Below are 22,184 nucleotides of genomic sequence, written 5' to 3'. Positions count from 1 at the left end.
GGCAGCGGTTCACATCGGGTTTATTGGGGGGGCGGGGCGCATGCAGGCCCCCGCTGAGGGGAACGCCTTCCTGAAGGGGCCACGCCCTCCTTAAAGGGGCAACGTCCCCTAAGCAGCAACGTCCCCTTAAAGCGGCAACGCCCCTGGAGGCCGGGCAGGGCCCGCGGGGGGAGGCGGAGCCTGGAACGGAGGGGCGGGGCTGGGGCCAGGCCCCGCCCCTCAGGGCGGGGCCGCTCGCTCCTTGCTGAGCCGGGCCAGCTCCTGCGACAGGGCCTCCAGGTCCTGGGGAGAGAAGGGGGGTCAGAGGCCCCGCCCCTTGCCGGCGGCCCCGCCCCGTTGCCGGCGGCCCCGCCCACCTGGCCTAGGTGCAGGTTCTTGGTGAGCTGCTCCTCCAGCATGTTCTGCAGCTTCTTGTTCATCTCCCGCAGCCCCTCCTCGCCCGGCCCCGTGCCCCGCCGGGTGGGCCCGGGGGGGCCCGCCGCCTCTGGGGGGGGAGGGGGGGCAGAGGGAGCCGGGGTGAGCGGGGAAGGGAGGGGGTGGGGGGCACAGGGGGCCAGGGCTCACCCAGGCGGCTGTCGCGCACGAAGCTCTGGATGATGGCGCTTTTGCGGCACAGGTCCTCCGCCATCGAGGCGCTGCTCACCTCCAGGTGACGCACCTGGGCAGGGGTTGGGGAAGGGGGCACCGATGACCCCCCTGGCACGCCTCCCCCCCCCCGGCCCTCCCAGTCCTGCCCAGTACCTTCTCCTCCAGCAGCCAGCGCTCCTGCTGGCTCTGGGCCAGGCGCTGGAAGAGCTCCGCCACCTCCGCAGGGGACAGGCCCCCCCCGCCGGGGACCCCCCCACCGCCGCTGCCCCCCCCGGGGCTGCCTGAGCCCGACTGCAGGGGGGCAGGGGCGATGCACCCACGGTGAGGCCACACCCCCTCGCTGAAGCCACACCCACAACACAGCTCCACCTCCCACCCCAGCCTCCGCCTACACCCCACCCACAAATCCATGTCCCTTGCTGTGACCCCACCCAACCTTCAGAAAGCCACACTCCCCAAAACCACACCCTGACCCACCCCCAAAGCCCCACCCCCAAAGCCCCATCCCCCACAAGCCCCCCAAGCCCCCCCCAACCAGAGCCAGCACCCCCCCCCCCGGCCTGGCCCCACCCCCACCCTGGGTGTTTCTGCATAGCCCACCCCGGGAGCAGCCCCGCCCCCCGCCTCAGGCCCTGCCCCCACCCCAGGCCCCGCCCACCTTGGTGCTGCCAGGGGCGGAGCCATCGCGGCCCAGGGAGGAGAGGCTGCTGCTGTCACCCCCCGGCCCCCGCCCGGGGGACCCCCCCTCCAGCCCCAGCTCCTCTAGCCCTGCGGGAGCAAAAAGGGGACCCAGGCGTCCGGGATGGGTCCACTGCCCCGGGGGAAGCCCCTCTGGGGAGGGGGGCAAAGGGGGGCCCGGGTGCCACTGCAGCACCCCATCCCTAGGGGACCCAGGGGTCTGGGCACCCCGCCTTACCCCACACCCCCCAGGGGACCCTGTTACCCCCTCCCCGGAGATCCAGGAGCTCCCCCCCCAGGGCACCCAGACATTTGGGAGACCCCCCCCAGCATCCATTTTCATCCCACCAGGAGACTGAGACACCCCAGTAACCCCCAACCCACGGATGCAGGACCACCACCCCCCCCCACGAGGGGACCCAGGCGTCCAGGAGCCCCCTCAAGGGGACCCCGGTGCCTGGAAGCTCCCCCCCGCCCCAATCTGCCAGAGGACCCCACATCTGGCTGACCAGTGCGGGCACGGGTGGGTGCCAGCAGCTCCTGCAGCCGCTCCTGCAGGCGGTCGGCCCGGCGCCGCTCCAGCTGCAGCTGCCGCTTCAGGTCCTTCAGCTGAAGAGGGGGACAACGGGGGGGGTCAGGACCTGCCCGCAGGACCCTGGCCTCACGGTGCCCCCCCACGCCCTGGGGTCCCCTCACCGCAGCGCTGCCCTTCTTCTCCAGGATGCGCTGCCCATCCCGGACGTCCTTCAGCTCCTGGGGGGACAGAGGAGGTCAGGGGGGTATGTGGGGGGGTGCCAGAGAAGAGCTGTGTGTGCTGAGGGGAATCTGGGGGGTCCTGGGGGGATTTGGGGGTCCCAGAGAGGACTTGCAGGTGCTGAGGGGAGTCTGGGGGGGTCTTGGGGGGGCTCAAAGGGAACCCAGAGGAATGTGGGGGGCCAGGGAGAATTTGGTGAGGGGTCCCAGAGAAGCTTGGGGTCCCTGGGAGGGGATTTGGGGGTTCCAGGGGCTACTTGGGCATCTCAGGGTCTCTGGTGGGCGGATCCAAGGGTCCCTCCATAGGGAAACTGGCAGTCCCAGGGAGATTTCTGGTGGTCCCAGGCAGGCGGGAGGATCCCATAGAGGTATCTGGGGTTCCCGGGGGGGCTGTGAGGGGGTGCCAGTGGGCTCAGGAAGGTGCTCTAGGGGACAGGGGGGCTCTGGGGGTCCCATGGGGGTGGATTTGAGGGTACCTGGTGCAGCGCCCGGCTCTCGGCCTCCTGCAGCTCCCGCTGCCGCTCGGCGTCCCCCAGCGCCGCCTGCAGCTCCCCCACGCGCCCCTGGGGACAGCGGGGGGGGGGGGTCACACCCAGTCCTGGCACCTATAGGCTCTACAGGGCCACGGGGGAGAGGGCACGGGTCCTATAGCACCGCAGGTGCCCCTACAGACTCTGTAAGTCTGGTGGAGTCCCTACAGCAACCGTAGCTCAATACAACTGTTCACGTGGTCTCTGCAGCTCCTGCAGTTCCTGTGGGTCTCTACAGTCTCTAAAAAGCCATTAGAGACCCTATAGATCCTATATGACCTGGTGGACGCCACAGTCCCTGTACCGTTCTAGAAACCTTTATTGAACAGTTAGAATGGGAAGAATATATCTATAGCTGCTATAACATTGTCAGATACGTATAGCTCTGTACAGAACCATACAGCCTCTCCAGTTTCTCTGCACCCTATAGCATCCCGAAGTTCCTATAGACGCACAATGATTTTTATGGTTTCTGCAGTACCCCAAGAATTCTGACGTCCTCTACAGAGCTGCAATAAAGGCTGTAACGCCCCAGGGGATCCTACGCTCCGTATAATGCCCCGCCGACTTACGTGAACGCTACAGCACCAATAACCCCCCAAGACTCTCCACGGCCCCTGCGGCTGCTATAGAGATACAGCAATCGCTACGGGGATATAGGCGTTCCCACGCTCCCCGTAGCTCCGCAGCGGTGCCCACGGCCCCCTCGGGGTCCGGGCAGCTCCCACGCCGGGAGACGCTCCACAGCCGCGCGCTCACCTCCAGCTCGGCCCGGTGCTGCTCCGCGTGGGCGCGGGAAGCCGCCGCGTGCTCCTGCGCCTGCCGCTCCAGCTGCTCCTGGGGGGACGGGCTGGGTGGGGCCGGGGCGGGCGGGGGGACCCCACCCCGGGGGGGCACGGCAGAGGCGGGAGGGTGCTGACCTGCGCCTGCCGCCAGCCCCGCTCGCTCTCCCCGCGGGCGTCCTCCGCCTCCGCCAGCCGCCGCCGCAGCCCGTCCCGCTCCTCCGCGCACGCCTGCAGGCGCACCGCCGGGCACGCGCCTCGCACACGCAGCCCAGGACAGCGGGGGTGCAGCCAGGGCCCGCGGGGACCCCAGGTCCTCCCAGGACCAAAAAACCTCCCCAGGAACAGGGCCAGGGGCACTTCAGGGACCCCGACCCCCCCCCCCCCCCCCCAGGGATGGGGCCGGGGCACCTCTGGGACCCCTAATCCCCCCAAGGCTGGGACCAGGGCACCTTTGGGGCCCCTAATCCCCCCAGGGGACCCCCAACCCCACCCCCCCAAGAATGAGGTCAGGGCACCTTAGGGAGCCCTAAACCCACCCATGGATCCCCAAAACTCTCCTAGGACAAGGCGAGAGGCACACTGGGGACCTCAAAGCCTCCCCAGGCATCCTAAGCTACCCCCAACAGAACCCCAAACCCCCCAAGGGAACCCCAACACCCCCAGGGGACCCCAAACCACTCCCCAGGGACACCCAACCCCTGGGGAGCCCGACGGCCCCTGCGGGACCCCCAAGCCCCCCCGGCCCCACCTGGAGCTGGACGTCGAGGGCATCGCGCTGCGCCTGGGCCTCCTGCAGCTCCCGGGCCAGGGCCCTGCTCTGCTCCCGTAGCCCCGCCTCCGCCTGCTGCCCCACACAGCGCTCTATAGGGCCCTATAGGGTCCGGCAGCGCTGCCCGGGGCCGTATAGAGCTGCTCCAGGCTGCCCAGGGCTGCCCAGACCCAAACAAGGCTGCCCTGGGGCCATCAGCTGCCACACGGGGCCGTATAGACTCTGTAGGTCCCTATGGGGCTATAAGGAGCTGTACCCACTCCCCCGCCCTGGCGTCATAGGGTGCCTCTCCAGCACCCCACGGTGCTCTCCAGGAGATCTGACACCAGGGGTGACCCCCAGGAGCCCCCCAACACACAAGTGCCCCTCAGTTCTTCCAGGGAGCCCCCCAGGACCCCCACAGTGCCATGGGGCACCCTTAGAACCCCACCAGCACCCCAAAGTGCCCCCCCCAGGAGCCCCAAATGCCCAGGGGTGCCCTCCTGGGTGCCCCCACCTGGGCCGTGGCCTCCAGCTCCTGCTGCAGCCGCTGGTTCCGGGCCTGGAGCTCCCGAAATTCCTCGTCCCGCCGGGCCTGGAGCTCCTCTGCCTCTGTCCTGGGGTGCACAGGGGGACCCAGGCATCCGGGGGGGTCCCAGGCATCCAGGGGGGACCCCAGAACCAACCCCATGACTCCCAGGGGCCACCCACCGACTGTCCCTGAGCAGTGTTTCCTTCTCCGCCTGCAACTGGAGAAAACTAAGGGAAAAAAAACCATAAAAATAAGCAAAAAAAATACCAGAAAAACTAATGTTGTACTCTAAAGAAAACCCAAGCATCCGGGCTGTCTCACCTCTCCTGCTTTTTCCTCAGTTTCTCCATCAGCTGAAAAGAAGGAACACCAAAAACGCTATTGGCGAGGCACACACAGCCCCTCCCACGCTCCCAGACCCCACCGAGAGCCCCCAGCACCCCCAAAATGCCCCCCCAAGCCCCTCCTAGAAATTCTCCTGGGACACCCCTTGGACACCTCCCAATCCCTCTGGGACTCCCCTGAGGCCCCCAGGACACCTCTGAGCTCTCCCAGACCCCAAAAATCCCCACAGACTCCACGAAGGTCCCCCAGGAGCCCCCAAATCCCTCTGGGACTCCAAATCCCCCATGGGAGCCCCCCCCCCAGTCCCAAATGCCCCCAAATCCTCCTTAGGGCCCCCGAAGTCCCCCGCCCTCCTTACCTTGGCCACCTCTGCCTGCAGCTGGGCCACCTCTGCCTGCAAAGACTACGTGAGACCCTCAGAACCCCCCCGCTCCTCTATATTTCACTTATACGCTTCTTAGTTTCCTATGCCTACACGCTCCTTTGCCCCCTCAAAATCTTTTTTCTTTTCAATTCCTTTTTTATTATACATATATCTCCCCAAAATTCTTACTACCAAAGTTTCCGTTTGCTATATCGACTCAAAAGCTGGTATCCGTCCCCCTGCACCTTTCATTTTCTTTCACAATTCCCCAATCCCCTATAGACTCGCAGAACCCACCCCCCCGCCCCAAAATCTGTATTTCTGCCCACATCCATTACATCCATTTTTCCCCCCAAACTCCACACACACACGTGTATTTCCCCAAAACTGCCCTCCCCCACACCTCTGAACCTTTTAGCCCCCCAAATCCCCTATGCACACCCCGAACTCCCCATACGCTCCATACTCCCCCCACAACGTACCTGGACACTGGGTGCTGGGGGTTCCCTGGGGGAAGCGTCGCCCCTGGCCCCCTCCTCTCCTGGTCGCAGCTCCTTCAGGGGCTCCGGGGGGGCTGCGGGGGTGGGGGTGAGACCCACAGCCTCCCACAGGGCCCCATAAACCCCCCAGCCCCACAGAACCCCCATATCCACCTGATGGGGGCCCTATGCCCCATAGAGACCCCATATCCCACCCCATAGCTGTCCATACTGGCCCACAGACAGTGATAAGTCCCATATAAACACCCAACCCCCCACGGAGCCCCCCAGATCTCCAGAACTGCAATACCCCCAGGGAAGATCCCAGAACATTCCCAAACCCCCAAGGACCCTCAAACCCCCAAAGACGCCCCCAGAGAGCCCAACAGCCTGCCCCAGGCACCCCCTCACCATCCATAGGGGCCAGGGGGGCCCCGCTGTCAGCAGCAGCCCCATCCTGGGGGGGCTCCACAGAGGCCAGGGGGTCCCGGGGGGGTCCTGGGGGCCCCCCATCCCGCAGCCGCCGGTTCTCCTCCTCCAGTCCCTCGATCTGCGCACACAGCTGGGACCCCCTCCCAGGTCAGGCACCCATGAGACCCCTCAGGCCCCACCACGGGACCAGGGAACCCCCATGGCACCCAAAGAAACCACCAAGACCCCCCACAAGGGGTCGGGGAGCCCCTGTGGTAACACTGGGCACCCACAGGGACCCCAAAATGACACCAAAAGACCCCCCCCAGCCCCTGAAAGTGGCACTGGGGACACCCAGGGACCCTCTGGGTCCCCCCCGGTGAGTCGGAACCCCCCAGAATGACATCAGGAACCCCTAAGGTGACACTAGGAAGCTCAGGGTGGCATTAGGGACCCCTGGAATGACCCAGAGAACATGGGACGGGGGATACTGGGGTCCCTGGGGGGCCCAGCACCTTGGCCAGCTCGCGCAACAGGGTGCTGTTCTGGAGACGGAAATCATCCTCCTGGCTCTGGAGCTTCCCCTGCAGCATCCGCGTCTCCCCCAGCAGCGCCTCCACCTCCTGGGGGGGCCCCACCACCAGTACCCTGTGGCTGGGACCCCCAGAACTCCCCCCAGGCCCCCTACAGACACGCCCCGGACCCCACAGCACCCCGCCCAGCGACCGCTAGCACCCCCCAGCACCTACGTGGATTCTATGGAGACCCACAGAACTCACCCAGGAGCCCTTCAAGATTTCTTGGGACCCCCCCAGCCTCCCTAGAGACTTCCCAGGGATCACCGAGGATCCCCATAAACCCACTCAGCACCCCTAGAGACCCCCTAGGCCCCCCAGCACCCTTGTAGGCACGACAGGGACCCTGCCAGCACTCACAGGGACCCCCCAGCACCCCTAGAGAGCCCCCAGGATCCCCCAGCACGTCCAATGATCTCCCTAGTACCCTAAGAGATACTGGGGTCTCTAGCGACCCCAGCACCCCCACAAACCCCCAGCATCTCCAGAGACCCCCAACTCTTCTCCAGCACCGGTACAGACCCCCAAGATGCACCCCAACATCTACAGAAACTCCCCAGTACTGTTAGAGATGCCCCAAGACCTCCCCAACACCTATACAGACCCCGCAGGATCCCCCAGACCCCCCCAGCACCTACAGAGGCCCGCCCAAGACTCGCCAGCACCCAGAGAGACCTCTGAGGACCCCCCAAGCACCCACAGGGACGCACCAGGACCCCCCAGCACCCACAGGGACCCACCAGGACCCCTCCGGACCCCCTCAGCACCCACAGGGACCACCCTGGACCCCCGAGCACCCACAGGGACCCACCAGGGCCCCCCAGTACCCACAGGGACCCCCCTGCACCCCCCCAGCACCCACCTGGGCCTTCTTACTCTTACTGAGGGCCTGCAAGAGAACGAGGGGGGTCACACCAAGGCGGGGAGGGAGGGCAGGCAGGTGAGAAGCCACGACAGGGAATCCCCTCACCTTGTTGGCTTTGGCCAGGTCCTTGTCCAGCGCCTGCACCCGCTGCCGCAGCCCTGACAGCTCTGGCGGGACACGGGCCGTCAGGGAGACGGCGGCCGGGCCACGCCCCCCGGGCCCCCCCATCCCACCCCACCCCCGTACCGGCGCCGTTCTTCCGCAGCTCGTCCGAGAGGCGGTAGTTCTCTGTCCGCAGCTCCAGCAGCTGCGCCTGGGAGGGGGGAGCGGGATGAGCGGGGCGGCAGCGGCGGGCCGAGAGCCCCGGCCCTGGGCCCGGCCCCCACCTGCATCCGCTGGAACTCCTCGGCCGAGAGGGCCTGCGCCATCTTGGCGCCGCGGAAGGACCCCCGCGGGGCGGGGCCGGAAGCGGACGCTCTGGCGGGCCTGCAGGAGGCGTAGAGACGCGGAAGTGGTGTCACACCGCGGCCATAGAGCTCGGGGCCTCCCCGGCGGGCAGAGGGGCCCTGCGGGGACCGTAGAGACCGCTCCGGCGCGGCGGGCGGTACAGGCCTGCCGGCACCGTAGGCCGCTATAGGGCCCCCAGGGCACCATAAGGCCCATACAGCCCCCCCGCCCTCCCCCCCCCCACGTGCTATGGGGCTCATGGACTGTCCCCACACACACACACTAGAGTCCATAGGGCCCCCCCGGGTGCTGCAGGCCCCACAGCGACCCCTACAGCTCTATAGGCCCCATAGGCCCCCCTGGGTGCTACAGACCCTACAAAGACTCCCCTGGTTCTGTCGAATCTAGAGGGTCCCCCCCGGGTGCTGCAAGTCCTATAGAACTGCTATAAGCCCCCCCGCTCTATAGGCCCCGGCCCCGCCCCCCAGCACCGAGCGGCTCCTCGTTAACAAACGTTTATTTCCCACGCGACGGTTTCCGTACAAAATGAGGGCGGGGGAGCGGCCCCTTTAAGTGGGGCCGGTGGGCGGGGCCTCCAAAAGAGGGCGTGACCGAGAAGGGTTGGTTAGTGCGGTGGGCGGGGCACGTGTGAGTGATAGCAGGGGAGGCGGGGCTTCGTGCCTGAGGGCCCAGCCCCCAGGAGCCCGCTGGTTGGGGGAGAGCCGGGAAGGGGCGGGGCCAGCCGGGGGAGGAGCCTCTCCATGGGGCGGGGACAGGGCTTCCCTGAGGGGGCGTGGCTTTCTCCTGGGGCGGGGCTACCTCCTGAAAGGGCGGGGCTGAAGAGAAACCTTAAAAGGGCCACCCCAGGTATCGACCTTTAAAGGGCCACACCTAAGTGGGGCCCACGCCAGCGCCTTAAAAGAGCCACACGGTGGGACGGCCCCAAAAAGGGCCATGCCCAGCGAGGGCCTTTCAGTGGGTCCACTAACTGGGCACCTTAAAAGGGCAATACAGGGACCACATCTTAAAAGGTCAGTGCCATCTTTAAGAAAGGGCTTGCCAGTTTTAAGAGCCTTAAAATGGCACCGTGTAGGGCCCACCAGCAACAGGCATGGGGGGGCTTTAAAGGGTGCATGGGGGTCCTTAAAAGGGCCATGCGGTGGGGAGGGTCCTTAAAAGGGCCACGCCCGAGGGTCCTTAGAGGGGTGGCGCGGGCAGTACTCAGGAGTCATCCTCCATGCTGAGGCTGCTGCGGGGGCTGGAGGCGCGGGAGGGCCCGGGGGAGGCGAGGAGGGCGCCGGGGGGGCCGAGGGGTGACAGTCCCCCACCGTCGTCCATCAGGATGTCATCCAAGCTCCCCTCAGGCCCCCCCAGGCCCAGGGGCAGGCCCAGCCCTGGGGGCAGGTCATCGGCTAGCGCCAGGTCCAGGAGGCACTGGGGAGTGGGGGGACCCCCTGGGGGGAAGGGGGGGCCCCCGGGGGCCTCCTCACACCCCCCCTCGGCCGCTGGTGCTGCCGGAGGGCTCAGGGGGAGTCCGTGCAGCTGCGCCTGCAGCTCCAGCTCCTGGGGAGACGGGGGGGTCAGCAACCCATGGGCCCCAGTATACCCCCACTCCCATAGATCCCCCCAGACCCCAGCTCAGCCCAACCAGCCTCACAGTAATGCCCCCATTCCCCGGTTCTGCTCCCCCTGACCCCATGGGCACCCCTCCAGGCAACTGACAACCCCATAATGCCCCCATAGCTCCTCTATAGCTCCTCTGTAGCCCCCCACTTCTACCCATCCCAGCCCCATAAAGTCCCCAAAACCCCCAGTCCGCCCCCCTCTGACCCCATAGCCCCCTGTCCCAGCCCCACAGTGCCTCCCAGCTCCTCTCCAGCCCCCCAGACTCCCAATTCCGCCCTTCCTAGCCCCATAAACCACCTCCGCAGCCCCGCAGGGCCCCCCACCCCCGCCCCCCAGCTCCCCTGGACCTGGACACGGAGCTGGAGGCTGCGGTTCGCCTGCTCCAGGCGCTGCTGGTGCAGCTCGAGCTCACGGGAGCGCTGCGTCTCCTTCTGCAGCTTGCGGATGTAATCCACTGAGGCCTTCAGGATGGTGCCCTTGTTCCAGCGCATCTCCCTGCCGGCATTGGGACACCTGGGTTCCACTGGCGTGCACCACAGGGACCCCTGGACGCCAGGGTCCCTCCCAGGACCTGCCATGGGGTCCCCAGCGCCCACCCGGACACGAGGATCCCGTGGGGAGCGGCATCCCCCACTCACGGGTCGCTGGATTTGGGGATGAGGGTCCCTAGTTCCTTGATGCGGTCATTGATGTTGAACCGTCGGCGTCGCTCGACTGCGGGGGGAGGGGGAACACGTCAGCCCCACAGTGCCCCCCCCCCCTCCCCGGAACCACAGGCCCCTCCGGCCCCCCTCTTTCGCTCCCCAGCTCACTCAGGTTGTGGTTGTCCTTCTTCTGACGCTCCTTCAGCAATGCCTTCGCCTCCGTTTCTGCGGGCGGGAGAACAATCACCAACCTACCCAGGGTGGGACTCCAACCCTTCTCTCCCCACAGGAACCCCCTTGACCGTCCCTGCCCCATAGGGACTCCCCAGGGGGACCTCCTGGAACCCCTTCTGCCCCATAGCCCTCCCCCCAGCCTCACAGTGATCCCCAGGATCCTCCTATACCCCATGGAAACACGTGGGACCCCTCCCCAGCATAGCGACCCTCCCAGACCTCTTCCAGCAACATAAAGATCCCCCTCAAGGAGCCTCCCCGCACCCCATAGGACCCCTTGGGCCCCTTCCCGGCCCCATAGGGACACCCCCAGGCCCTCCCAGCCCCCCAGGGCCCCCCCTACCCGAGAGCTCAGCCTTGACGCGGGGCAGCTCGGCGGGGCAGGAGCTGCTGCCCCCCTGGGGGGGGCTGAACACCTCCAGGAGGGGCCCGGGGGCAGGCAGCTGTTGGTGGGGGTGGGGTCAGCATGACCACGCCCCCATAGACCACACCCAGCCAGCCCTGGCCACACCCACCCAGCCCAACCCGCGCCTTCCCCCCAGTGGGTCCAGCCCCTGCTTTGGCCAGGCTGGGGGGTGAGCAGGCCCCGCCCACAGGTGCTGAGGCCACACCCCTTGTGCTTAACCACGCCCACCCACCCCCAAGTTCCGCCCACTTTGGTCACACCCCCCGAGCAGGTCCCACCCTCCCTCGACCAAACTGGGAGAGTAAGGCCACGCCCACATGCACAAAAGGCCATGCCCACCACCCAGGCCCCACCCACCCAGCACCACCTCTGCCCTTACACGGCAACAAGGCCTCAGGCAAACCCTACTGCCTTCCATGGAGGCCACGCCCCCCACAGCTCCAATGGGTGGGGCTACGGCAAGCCACGCCCCCCAGCCGGGCTCTGCCTAGGCCACCCCACACCACGGTTACAGCCAATGAGGTATGTTGGGCGGAGCTCGTACATGCCACGCCCCCCCCCCCCCCCGCAAGTGAAAGGGGCGTTGCTTGTGGTAGTCCCCGCCCCCGAGGCCCTTAAAGGGGCGGCGCACCGTGTTTGGGAGCTGGAGACCGCCCTCGGCCGGCCCAAAGCTGAGCAGCTCGTCATAGCTGGATTCCAGGCTGATGATCTCATCGATGACGTCATCGATCTGCAACGGAGTGGAGAAAACCACAAATACCCATCCCGGCTGCCCAGGATCACCTCAGACCCGTAGGGGTGATGTTCACGCCTCCGATGTGGCATCACCGCACCCAGGCATCGCATCACTGCCCCCCCCCGTATCATGTCACCACCCCCAGGCATCACGTCACTGCCACCCGCCTGGTGCCAGGTGGCTCCGTATGACATCATAGCATTGCCTCGCCGCCCCCATGCCGCCTCACACCCCCCCAGTGCCGCACCCCGTTCTGCAGGGGTGACATCACGTTGCTCTCGTGTTGCATCACGGCCCCCCCCGCGTGACATCGCAGCCTCCCCCGCCCTCGCCCCATCCCCCCCCGCCGGGGCCGCTCCCCCGCCCCTCACCTCCTTCTCAGAGCCGGGGCCGATGTGGAGCAGGGCGAGGGGGCTGTGGGGGGCGGGGCGGGCCGGGGGCGGCCCCGGGGGGCTAGGGGGACCCCGGCCCAGGGCGGAGGTGAGGTACTGCCGGACCTGCTGCCGCTGGGCCGCCCGCAGGTGGTAGCGCGTGGGGTTCTCCAGGTGGGTCTGCACCTGGGGGGCGGGGGGGTGAGGGCCGAGGGGCCCCAGCCCCCCCTTCCCTGAGCCCCAGAACCCCTCCATGCCCAGCATGCTGCCCCCGAATCCCCCTGCCCCGGGGCCCCCATATCCTCCCTGCACCCCCAGCCCCCCACCCCAAGCCCCCATAGCCCTCCCATAGCCTCCCAAGCCCCCATATCTCCTCCTGCCCTGGGCCCACCCACATCCCCCTGCCCCGAGGTCCCCCATATCCCCTCCTGCCCCGGAGCCCCCATATCCCCCTGCCCTGGGGCCCCCATACCCTCCTTGTCCCCCCCCCAGCCCCCCCATGGGGGTCCCCATTTCCCAGCACACACCAGCCCCCCGAGGTCCTCCAGCGCCCCGTCACGCCCCCCTCCCCCCCCTCCTTTTCCGCAGGGTCTCACCTTGAGCACCTCGGGGGGCACGTGGGGGGGAGCCCGGGGCGGGGGGACACCGACGGCGATGGCGGGCGAGGGGCCGGGGGCTGGGGAAGGGCCGGGGGGCCCCTCCTCTCCCTCTGCTCCTGCTCCTGCGCCTGCGCCCGCATCAGCTGCTGCCGCAGCAGCACCCGGGAGGAGGGGGCGGCGGGGGGCCGCCATGGCCACCGGGGGCCGGCCCCGAGCTGCAGAGCAGGGGGTTAATGGCAGCGGGGGGCCGAGGGGCCGGGGCGGCTGGGGGATCACAGGTACCTGTGGGGCAGGGGCTGACTCTTCAGGCAGTAGAAGGTGCCGGGGGTGTCTGCGGGGGTCCCGGGGGCGTCTCCGGGTGGGTCCCCGGGGGGGTCACTGGGGGTGTCCCCAGGGGTCCCCCCGCCAGGCGGCTCCCACTCGATGTCAGCCACGATCCCCGACTCGGGCAGCACCGAGCTCAGGCTGCCCCAGGGGAGGGGATCGGCTCCCACCGGCCCCACAGCCCCCAGACCCCCCAGCCACCCCAGATCCCCCACATCCCCCCACCGGCCCCCAGCCCCCCCAGTTCCCCCTAGCCCACAGCTCCCCCTGGGACCCCTCCCGCACCTCCCACAGCACCCCACTCCCTCCCGGTATCCCCCAGATCCCCCAACCCCTCGGGACCCCCAAAATCCCTTCCATGCCTCCTGCATCCCCCCCAGATCCCTCCCGGAACCCCCAGACGCTGCCTCCACCCCTCAACAAGTGCCCCCCCAGCAACTCCCCATCCCCTCCCATCCCTCAGCCCCCTCCCAGACCCCTCCCGCCCCGCCCCCCACCCCAGCCCCACCGTGGGGCAGGGCCAGGGCACCCCCGGGGCTATGGGCCCCCCCCAGCCCCACCTCACCTGGGCAGCCGGAGGGTGTCCGGGGCGCGGGGCCCCTCCAGCAGAACATAGACCGTGGGGCGCCCGGGGGCGGCGCTGGGGAGGGCCGGGGCGCAGGGGCCCCTCGGCCGCCCCACGGGACATCACCGCCCCCCGCGCCCCACGGTGTCACTCAGGGGCTCCCTATGGGGCCGGGGGGGGTCCTACAGGGCTGGGGGGGCGGAATATGGGGCTCAGGGAGCTGCTGTGGGGTTAGGGGGGGCCCTATGGGGCTGAGGGGGGCTATGGGGTAGGGGGGTGGCTGTGAATTGCTGTGGGGCTGTGGCTTCCCCAGGCCTCGCGAGGGCCGTGGGGCTGGGGGCCGGCGTGGGGCTGCGCGGGGGGGCTGGGGGCCACTACGGAGCCCGAGGGGTCTCGGGGAGTCCCTATGGGGCTGGGGGGGGGTCCTGGGGGGTCCCGGTGCCCCGAGCAGGGGCTGTGGGGCTGAGGCAGGAAGCGCTGGGCGATGGGGGGAGGGGGAGCTGGCAGGAAGTGACATCACAGCGGGGGGAAGCAGGGGGACCCCGACACCCGCCCTGACGCCTGGGTCCCCGGGAAGGCCTGCGCTCCCCTGCCCGGACACCCGGGTCCCTTCGGAGGGACCGAGACCCCCCCCTCCCCACGCCCAGAGGCCTGGGCCCCCCCGGAGCTGGCGGGGGGGAAGAGGGGCTGCCCGGAGGCCGGGGTCCCCTGGGGGGCGCGGGGCTGACCCCCAGCCGGACACCTGGGGCCCACCCAGCCGTGTGGGTGGCGGGAGCCCCCCCCGGCCACGCCACCCCCCTGGAGCAGCACCCGCCGGGTTAAGGTAAGGGGGGGAGAGGGCTGCCCCGGGGGACTATGGGAAACAGGGGGCTTGGGTGGCTCTGGGGGGCTGGAGCCCCTTGAGGGGGACCCAGGCCTCCGAGCCTTGGCCTGCCCCACACCCACCATGGGGCCTGGGGGACTGAGCTGGGCCCGGACGCCTGGGTCCCTCTGCACGGGTGGGGACCCCCAGGCGCCTGGGTCCCTCTGGGGTGGGGACCCCGGCCCGGGTCCCTTTGGCGGGGGTGGGGGCGTGGGGGGGAGGGGACACCCGTGTCCCCAGGGGAGGGGCCGGGCAGGCGGAAGCGGGAGGAAGAGCCGGGAAGTGGGGCCGGGCAGGAGGTGAGGGGGGGACCGGGCCCTGGCCCCCCGCCCCCGACCCCTGCCCGGCCGCCTGGGTCCCCGGCTCCTCGGCGGTGGGGGGCACGGGGCGGCTGGGTCCCCCCCAAGGGGCCCACGCCCGGGTTCACGGCTCCCCACAGCGCCCGGAGCCGATGGCCGCCGGCCCCGCGCCCGCCCCGAAATGGAGGTGAGGGGCCACATCATCCCCCCGGGCACCTACAGCCCTGCAGGTACGATGGCCCCTGACCTCTACCCTGCCCTGCCGTGTCCCCTCGTGCCCTCCGACCCCACGGTGTCTCCCCCCACCCCGCTGCGCTCCTGACTTCTGTCCCCCGACCCCCTGGTGCCCCCGACCTCTGTCTCCGCTGCCCCCTGACCTCTACCTCCTGGTGCCCCTGCCCCTTGGTGACCTGCGGTGCCCTGACCTCTGCCCCCTGGTGAGCCCCGGTGTCTCCAACCTCTGTCCCTGGTGCCCCCCCACCTCTGCCCCTGATCTCTGCCCCCTGACCTCTGCCCGGCGCAGGGGTGCCCGCGGGGCGGCTGCAGGAGCTGCGGGAGCGGCAGCGGGGGCTGCGCCAGGCCCTGGGGCTGCGCCTGCGGGAGCTGCGGCGCCTCTGCCTGCAGGAGGCCGTGAGTCACCCCTGACCCCTGACCTCTGACCCCCACCCCTCTTCCACCCACCCCCCGGGGTCCCCCACCCACAGGACACCCTGAGTCACCCCTCACCTCTGACCCCGGGGTTCCCCCCACCCTCAGCACACCCCCAGCCCCTGGGACCCCCCACCCCGCCCCAGCCTCCCCGGGCCCCCCGAACCCCTCCAAAGCCCCCGGGATCCCCACAGCCCCCCGGGACACCCATGGACCCCTGTGCCCCCCCCCGCCCCTCCTGGGACCCCCAGCCCTCCCCAGAGCTGCCATAGCCCCCCCCCCCAGCCCTCCCCAAGCTCCCTGGCCCCCAAAGCCCCCTCCCCTCCTGGAGCTCCCCCCCCCAGCCCCCTTGGCACCCCATCGCCCCCACTGTGTGCAGGAGCTGACGGGGAAGCTGCCCCCCGAGTACCCCCTGGAGCCCGGCGAGAGGCCCCAGGCCCCCCCGCGCCGCCGGGCCGGGGGTCCCCCCCGGGGGCCCCTCCCTGAGGTAGGCAGGGGAGAATGGGGGGGGTCGGGGGGTCGGAATGAGGGTCTGGGCGGGTGGAGGGAGGCCAAAAATGTCCTTCCCCTCCCCCCGCGGTGTCCCTGTCCCAGTCCCTCCTGACCCCCATGGCGGCTCCCGGGGGGGTCCCATGGCGGCCCCCGTGCCCCTATGGCCGCCCCCGGGGGGTCCCATGGCGGCCCCCGTGCCGCTATGGCGGCCCCCGTGCCCCTATGGCCGCCCCCGGGGGGTCCCATGGCGGCCCCCGTGCCCCTATGGCGGCCCCCGTTCCCCCTATGGCGGCCCCCGTAGCCTTCTGTCCCACGGCGGCCCCCGTACCCCTCTTTGTCCCCTCGCGGCCCCCGTACCCCGCCTGGTGCCCTTCGCCCTCCGTACGGGGGTTCCCCCCGGCCCCGCCGTGCCCGGTCCCGGCTCCCGCAGGCGGCGCGGGCGGCTCGGCGGGAGGTGGCGGTGCAGCTGCAGGTGGTGGAGGCCGCCCGGCGCCTGGCGACCGCCCCGGGGCTGCCCCCCGAGCAGCGTCGCCGCCGGCAGCGCCTGCAGGCCGAGGCGGCCCAGCGGCTCCGGCAGCTCCGCGCCCAGCTCGGTGTCGCCGCGCACGGTGAGCACCGGGGCGGGGGACCCGGGGGTCCCCGGAGCACCGGGGGGAGGGGGGCGGGGGATCCCCAGAGCACCGGGGGGAGGGGGGAGGCTTCTGGGGAGGGCCTGGCCCGGGGCGGAGGGGCTGCGGGGGGGCTGAAGCCCCGTGGTGGGTCCCCAGACTGGCAGGGGACAGGTTTGGGGGGCCCTTGGCGGCACTGACCCCCCTCCCCTCGCTTTGGCCCCCCCCCCAGATGAGAACGGGTCCCTCTGCGACCTGCCCACGCTGGAGAACGGTGAGTGCCGGACCCTGGGGTCCCCCGGGGGGGGCCTCTGCCCGGCCACCTGGGTCCCACACCGTGTCTCCCCGCAGGGGCTCTGCCGGGGCTGCCCCCCCATAAGCCCCCCCCGAGCGGAGCAGGCCGCCCCTCGCCCCCCGCGCCGGATCGGGCAGCCCTGACCGCCGGCCACCCTGGGCCCCTGACACCCCGTGGGGGACCCGGCCGCCGCAGCTCCCTCGCCAGCCCTGCCAGGTGCGTGTCCCCCTCCCCGGCCCCTCGGGGCCTTTTCCACCCCCATGTCCCCCCGCAAACGCCCTGGGGGGCCTCACCCCCTGACGGGCGCCGCGGCCCCCAGCCCGGCACGGACCCTGCCCCGCAGCGCTTCCAGCTTTGAGGGCCGCAGCGTCCCGGCCACCCCCGTCCTGGCCCGCAGCCCCTGCGCCCGCGGGCACCCCTCTGCTGGTGAGCGTTTTGGGGGGCGGGGGGGTGAGAAGAGGGGGCTGGGGGCAATAGTAGGTCCTGGGGGCAATTTGGGGGATGCATGGAGCAATCACGGTGTGTGGGGAGCGGGGTAGGCGTGTGGAGGGCAGTGGGGGGTGCAGGGGGCTTTGGGGGACCCGGGCCCCTCCGTCTCACCCCCTGTTGCCCCCCCCCCCAGCCCCGAGGCGCCGGGGCTGCCCCCCCGGCCCTGGTCGGGCAGCCAGGACTCGCAGCTGGGGGCCCCGGCGCCCGGCCCCCCCACCGGCCCCCGCACCCGCCGCAGCAACAGCTCGGAGGCCTTGATCGACTGGGGCGGTCCCCCCGAAAATGCCCCCGAGGCCGCCCGGGGCCGGGGGGGCCCCCCCTCGGCCGAGCAGCGCCGCAGCCAGAAGTGGCTGGCGCTGGAGGGGCTGCGGGACTGGTACCTGCGGCACACGGGGGCCCCGCCGGCGGGTCCCCCGGCCCCCGCCTGCCACCCCCCGGCCCCGCCTGGGCCCCCCGCCGGCGCGACCCCCCCGGCCTGCCCCACTCGCTCAGCTACGCCGGGGCCCTGGCGCCTAGGTACGGGGCGCCCCGGGGGTACCGTGCGCCCCTCTTTTAGGGGGGGCATTGGGGGCAAGCCCCGGTTTGGGGTGCGACGTAAGCTCCCCTCCCCCAGGGAGATCCCTGGTTGGGGCCCGCCCCGTCCCCTGGGGACCACCGAATGTCCCCCGTCAGGGAGCCCGAATGTCCCCCCTTTTGGGGATCCCGCCGTCCATTGCGGACCCCCAAACCTCGTCAACTTGAGGACAAGGAGGGCCCCGATCTGGGGGCACCAATAGCTCTGGTTTAGGCCCCCCCCCCCCCGTCCTTCAGGGACCTCCAAATATCCCCAAATTGGGGACTGCTGCTGCTTGGGGACACCTCACACCCCACAGACACTCCAAATGTGCCCCCCAAGCCTTCCCTTCAGCCCCACCCCCGGGAGACCCCCAGAACCCCCAAGTGCCTCGGTTTGGGGTCCCCAGCAGCCCCCCAGCAGCCCCACATTTGGGGTCTCCCCAGGGGCATCCCCTCCCCAGTTTCCCTCCAAAGCCCCATTCTGTGGCCCTGCCCCCAGCATCCCCAGCCCTTTCCGGGGGGGGGGTCTCTCCTGCCTGCCCTCTTGTTTTTCTCTTTTTCTTTTCTTAATTCTGGGGGAGGTTGAGGGGGTCCCGGCGGGGGTCCCCATCCCCAGGGCTCTGGGGGGAGGGCCAGCGGGAGATCTGGGCGGGGGCCGTGTTTGGGGGAGCTAATTGCTGTTTCTCTTTTCTCTTTTTTCTGTTCTTTTCCCATTTTTTTGTGCTTTTTTATTTTCTTTATTTGCTCTTTATTTCCTCCTTTGGACACTTCTCTCCCCGCTCCCCCCCCCCCCAGAGCCTCGGGGGACCCCCCCGTGGCTGCCCCCCCTCCCACCACGGACCCGCAGCCCCCGGAACCCTGGTGTGACCCCCAAACCCGAGGGGTCACACCCCCTGAATCACTTCCATGCCCCCCCCGTGTGTGGGGAGGGGTCCCCAGATTTAGGTGGGGTGTCCCTAAATTTGGGGGGAGCCTCAAACCCGGGCCCCCCCCGGCTGCTCCTGGTGAGCGGCCGGTTTCGGGGGGCCCCCATCACGTGCCCCCCTCAGGAGCGGGGGTCTGGCAGGGGGGCGCGGGGGGGGTCCGCACAGCCGGGTTCAATACAGGGCGCTGCTGCCACTGCCTCGCCTGGCTCCTTCTTGGGGGGAAACACCGCCGGTTTGGGGTTCTTCGCCGCCCGTATAGCTCCTGTATGGCCCCGGGGGGGTGGGTCTGTATGTATTCCATACATCCCTGGGGGCTATCTATATGCCTTGGGGGGAAAAGGGGCCCCTACATGTCTCTGGGGGGACCTATGCATCCTGAGGGGGCTGTATGTAGCACACGTATGTTTTTGGGAGAAATCTGTACATTCCTTGCATAGTTTGGGGGGGGGGTTATATGGTAGCTATATGTTTCTATGGGATGTCTGTACGGCCCTAGAGCTGTCTATATGTTCCTAGGAGGGATCTCTGTGGTCCCTATATATCTCTGCAGGGCTGGTTGATGCAGTTTAGGGGATGCCGTGTGGCCCGTATATATTTTGGGGGGGTCCATACAGCTCATATACAGCCCGGGGGTTCCATAGGGCCCCTACGCGGCCTTGGGAGGGAGCATAGGGCCCGTGTATGGCTGGGGAGAGCTGTACAGCCCTATAGATCCGGGGGGCCCCCATGGCTCCTACACAAGAGAGGGGGAGCCTCCCTCTATGGGTGTAAGCCACGCCCCGCAGGGTGAAGCCACGCCCCCGGGCGGAGCTACGCCTCCAGGGCGCAGCGCTGTTCCCGATCGAGGTCACGCCCCCCGAGCGAGGCCACGCCTCCAGGGCAACGGCCTGCCCCCGGCGAAGCCACACCCTCAAGTGGAGCTCCGCGCCAGGTGAGGCCCCGCCCACACGGCGAGGCCCGCCCCCTGGCCCCACATCTGCCCAGCGGCGGAGGCGGCCAATCGGCGGGCGGAGGCGGTGGGCGGGGCGCGCCGCCATTGGCTAGCCGGGCGGCAGCGCGCTTCCATTGGCCATGGGGGCGGGGGCGCGGCGCACGGAGCGGGGGCGCGCTGGCGGCGCGCGGGAGAGCAGCGCGGCGCGGCTGAGGTAAGGGCGGCAGCGCACGGGGGGTGCCCTCCGTTCGGGGAGGGAACCGAGGGAACCCGGGGGCCCGGCCGGTGCGGGCGTGGGCGGTCCCGTGTGTGGGGGGTGGCCTTCCGGTGGGGTGGGCCGGGCCGGGCCGGGCCGGTGCAGGGCGGGGGGGCCCGGCCGGTGCGGGGGCCTGGAGGTGGCCAGGTCCCCCTCCCTCACCCCACTTCCGCCTTCCCCCCCTCACAGCGCAGCGGCGACCGTAGCGGCGTTGCCATGGCGACGACGGCGCATCCCTATTGGCCGCGGTCGCTGCCGTTGCCGGGCTATGTGGCCAGCGCGCGTCCAGGCTGGCAGTGCGCAGGCGCAGTGGCGGCGGCCGGGGCGGGGCTGCTGGCGTTGGGTTGGACGCTGGGCGGGGCGAGGGGCGGGGCGGCCCAGAGCCCCGCCCGCCGCCTGGCCCTGGGCTGGTTCCTGATGTGCGCGGGGGTGCATGGGATACTGGAGGGCTACTTCAGCCTGTGGCACCGGGAGCTGCCCGCCGACACCGGGCTGCTGGCCGACGTCTGTGAGCGCCGGGCTGGGGCTGGGGCTGGGGCTGGGGCACCCGCGGGGGACGGGGACGGGGGTGCCTGGATGGGGGATAACGGTGGTCGGGGGGGGGGGGGGTCTGGGTTCCCTGGGGAGGGTCCGGTCACCTGGTCCCTTTGGGGAGGGGTCCCCTGGGGCGTCAGTGAGCCCTGAAGGGAAAAAGGGGTTCCCTGGACACCGGGGGGAGGGGACACCCGGGTGCCACAGAGGATCATGGGGTGGGGCTGGGAGTCCCAGGATGCCTGGGTGCCCTGAGGGTTGGGGGGGGGGCGCACCTGCCTGCCCCGGGCGCCTGGGTCCCCCTGCCAACCCCGCACTGCTCGCAGGGAAGGAGTACGCCAAAGCCGACAGCCGCTACATGACGTGAGTTGGGGGAGGCAGGCGGGGAGGGGGGTGCCCGAGGGACCCAGGTGTCCGGGCTGAGCCCGCCGTCTGTTCCCCCACCGTCCAGGAGCGATGACTTCACGGTTGCCATGGAGACGGTGACAGCCTGGGCCTGGGGCCCCCTCAGCTTCCTCACCTTCCTCGCCTTCCTGCGGCGCCACCCGACCCGCTATGTCCTGCAGCTCCTCGTCTCCCTCGGTACGCCCGGGACCCCCGTACGCCCTGGGCAGGAGGGGGGGTGACGGGGGCCGCCCAGGACCCTGGAGCCGCCCGACGCTCCCCAACGGCCATCTCCCTCCCCGCGCACAGGGCAGCTGTATGGGGACGTGCTGTACTTCGCCACAGAGGCACGGGCGGGCTGGAGCCACAGCGACCCCCGGCCCCTCTACTTCTGGGGCTACTTCGTGGGGCTGAACGGGCTGTGGGTGCTGGTGCCCGGTGCCCTCCTAGCTGACGCCTGCCGCCAGCTGGCCGCTGCCCAGCGTGCCGTCGACCGCCCCCGCCACAAGGCCCATTGAGCCCGGATGCCTGGGTCCCAGCCAGGAGACCCCTCTCCGAGGGGCTGCTCAGGGTGAATTTGGCACTGGGGCGTCCCCGAGTCCGGTGGAGGTGGAGTCGGCGTGTGCCCGGGGCCTGGGTCCCCTCGGGGTGATCCTGGTGCCGGGGTCGTCCCACCCCCCCCCCCAAGAGCTCAGGGACAGCGGCCCCGACACCTGGGTCCCCTTGGGGGGGAGGGGGCCGGCCCTCGTTACCGGGAGCGAGCAATGGGTTTTAATAAACGAAGCTGAACACGGAGCTGTGGGTCTGTGCTGGGGGCAGGGGGGTCCCGAACGCCTGCGTCTCCCTGGGAGGGGGGGGAGCGGTTGGGCCCCCCGGGGGGCGTGGCCTGCTGGAGAGTGACAACTGCTGGGGTGGTGTCACGGGAGAGGGCGTGGCTAATGGCCTCGGCTCTGCCCTCGGGAGCTTCTCAGCCAAGGGGAAATTAGGTCGTCTGTGGCGGCCAATGGGAGGGGGGGTGGGCGGGGTTAGGCTCGGGCCAATGGGGGATAGGCGCCTTCTCACTGCTTCCGGCCACGCCCAGCACGTTGAAGGATGGGCGACCGGTCGGGCGACAGCCAATCAGCGCCTGCTCTCTCCTTAAATCCCGCCTTCCCCCCACCGCCCAATCAGCGTCCGCTCCCTCGGCGGCCCGGACGCGCTGCCCAATCAGCGCCGTCTCCTTCGTTAACTCCCGCCTCCCCAGCCAGCCAGTTAGCGCCCGTGCCCTCCTTCAGATCCGCCCCTCCCTCCCGCCGCCCAATCA

The 22,184-nt window shown here is 70.0% G+C and overlaps 4 protein-coding genes across 9 annotated transcripts; 2 read left to right on the top strand and 2 right to left on the bottom strand.

Moving 5' to 3' along the window:
* Positions 1-3: 3 nt before the first annotated feature.
* GRIPAP1 (GRIP1 associated protein 1) lies at positions 4-8,265 on the bottom strand. Of its 6 annotated transcripts, none has more exons than XM_072848945.1 (22): positions 8,040-8,241; positions 7,900-7,966; positions 7,759-7,820; positions 7,651-7,677; positions 6,729-6,836; positions 6,214-6,364; positions 5,806-5,897; positions 5,318-5,353; positions 4,936-4,967; positions 4,794-4,841; positions 4,600-4,699; positions 4,083-4,205; positions 3,470-3,562; positions 3,309-3,386; positions 2,496-2,582; positions 1,963-2,019; positions 1,776-1,875; positions 1,247-1,356; positions 742-879; positions 565-658; positions 357-484; positions 4-282 (listed from the first exon to the last, which is right to left on the bottom strand). In XM_072848945.1, exons 1-22 carry the CDS (start codon positions 8,079-8,081, stop codon positions 220-222), a joined length of 1,836 nt encoding a protein of 611 aa, XP_072705046.1. In that variant the 5' UTR covers positions 8,082-8,241; the 3' UTR covers positions 4-219. The 6 variants fall into 6 exon arrangements, 2 of the variants coding, with proteins under 2 accessions (XP_072705046.1, XP_072705047.1); XM_072848946.1 differs by having other exon boundaries at positions 4,083-4,175; positions 8,040-8,231; XR_012040003.1 differs by lacking the exons at positions 4-282; positions 1,247-1,356 and having other exon boundaries at positions 2,496-2,633; positions 4,083-4,263; positions 8,040-8,259.
* A 334-nt stretch (positions 8,266-8,599) lies between these two features.
* Positions 8,600-13,728, bottom strand: LOC140645504 (transcription factor E3-like). Its single transcript, XM_072848934.1, is given in 10 exon segments — positions 8,600-9,663; positions 10,074-10,221; positions 10,365-10,440; positions 10,539-10,595; positions 10,948-11,047; positions 11,642-11,740; positions 12,118-12,303; positions 12,714-12,817; positions 12,820-12,931; positions 13,606-13,728. Coding segments are annotated over 10 exon segments (1,347 nt in total). The 3' UTR covers positions 8,600-9,321.
* An 807-nt stretch (positions 13,729-14,535) lies between these two features.
* On the top strand, positions 14,536-20,172 carry CCDC120 (coiled-coil domain containing 120). Its single transcript, XM_072848933.1, has 11 exons — positions 14,536-14,603; positions 14,907-14,996; positions 15,290-15,396; positions 15,794-15,901; positions 16,337-16,514; positions 16,747-16,788; positions 16,866-17,025; positions 17,129-17,285; positions 17,478-17,674; positions 19,565-19,710; positions 20,156-20,172. The coding sequence occupies exons 1-11, from the start codon at positions 14,552-14,554 to the stop codon at positions 20,170-20,172; spliced, it is 1,254 nt and encodes a 417-aa protein (XP_072705034.1). The 5' UTR covers positions 14,536-14,551.
* Positions 19,848-21,676, top strand: EBP (EBP cholestenol delta-isomerase). The gene is made up of 5 exons (XM_072848969.1): positions 19,848-19,924; positions 20,156-20,474; positions 20,824-20,860; positions 20,949-21,079; positions 21,191-21,676. Exons 2-5 carry the CDS (start codon positions 20,183-20,185, stop codon positions 21,397-21,399), a joined length of 669 nt encoding a protein of 222 aa, XP_072705070.1. The 5' UTR covers positions 19,848-19,924; positions 20,156-20,182; the 3' UTR covers positions 21,400-21,676.
* Positions 21,677-22,184: the final 508 nt, after the last annotated feature.

This window comes from Ciconia boyciana, chromosome 34 (assembly GCF_034638445.1).
Source record: "Ciconia boyciana chromosome 34, ASM3463844v1, whole genome shotgun sequence".
Taxonomy (NCBI): domain Eukaryota; kingdom Metazoa; phylum Chordata; class Aves; order Ciconiiformes; family Ciconiidae; genus Ciconia; species Ciconia boyciana.
The sequence above is the reverse complement of the archived record's forward strand: the minus strand, read 5'-3'. Positions and strand labels throughout refer to the sequence as shown.

Coding starts and splice junctions, on each gene's coding strand:
- GRIPAP1 (XM_072848945.1), bottom strand. CDS start 8,081: ATGGCGCAGGCCCTCTCGGCCGAGGAGTTCCAGCGGATGCAG. Junction 6,837..7,650: donor GTAAGAGTAAGAAGGCCCAG/GTGGGTGCTGGG, acceptor GGGCCCCCCCAG/GAGGTGGAGGCGCTGCTGGG. Junction 4,968..5,317: donor TGCAGGCAGAGGTGGCCAAG/GTAAGGAGGGCG, acceptor CCTTCTTTTCAG/CTGATGGAGAAACTGAGGAA.
- CCDC120 (XM_072848933.1), top strand. CDS start 14,552: ATGGGGCCTGGGGGACTGAGCTGGGCCCGGACGCCTGGGTCCCTCTGC. Junction 14,604..14,906: donor GCCTGGGTCCCTCTGCACGG/GTGGGGACCCCC, acceptor GGCTCCCCACAG/CGCCCGGAGCCGATGGCCGC. Junction 16,515..16,746: donor GCTCGGTGTCGCCGCGCACG/GTGAGCACCGGG, acceptor CCCCCCCCCCAG/ATGAGAACGGGTCCCTCTGC.
- EBP (XM_072848969.1), top strand. CDS start 20,183: ATGGCGACGACGGCGCATCCCTATTGGCCGCGGTCGCTGCCGTTGCCG. Junction 20,861..20,948: donor GCCGACAGCCGCTACATGAC/GTGAGTTGGGGG, acceptor CCCACCGTCCAG/GAGCGATGACTTCACGGTTG. Junction 21,080..21,190: donor GCAGCTCCTCGTCTCCCTCG/GTACGCCCGGGA, acceptor CCCCGCGCACAG/GGCAGCTGTATGGGGACGTG.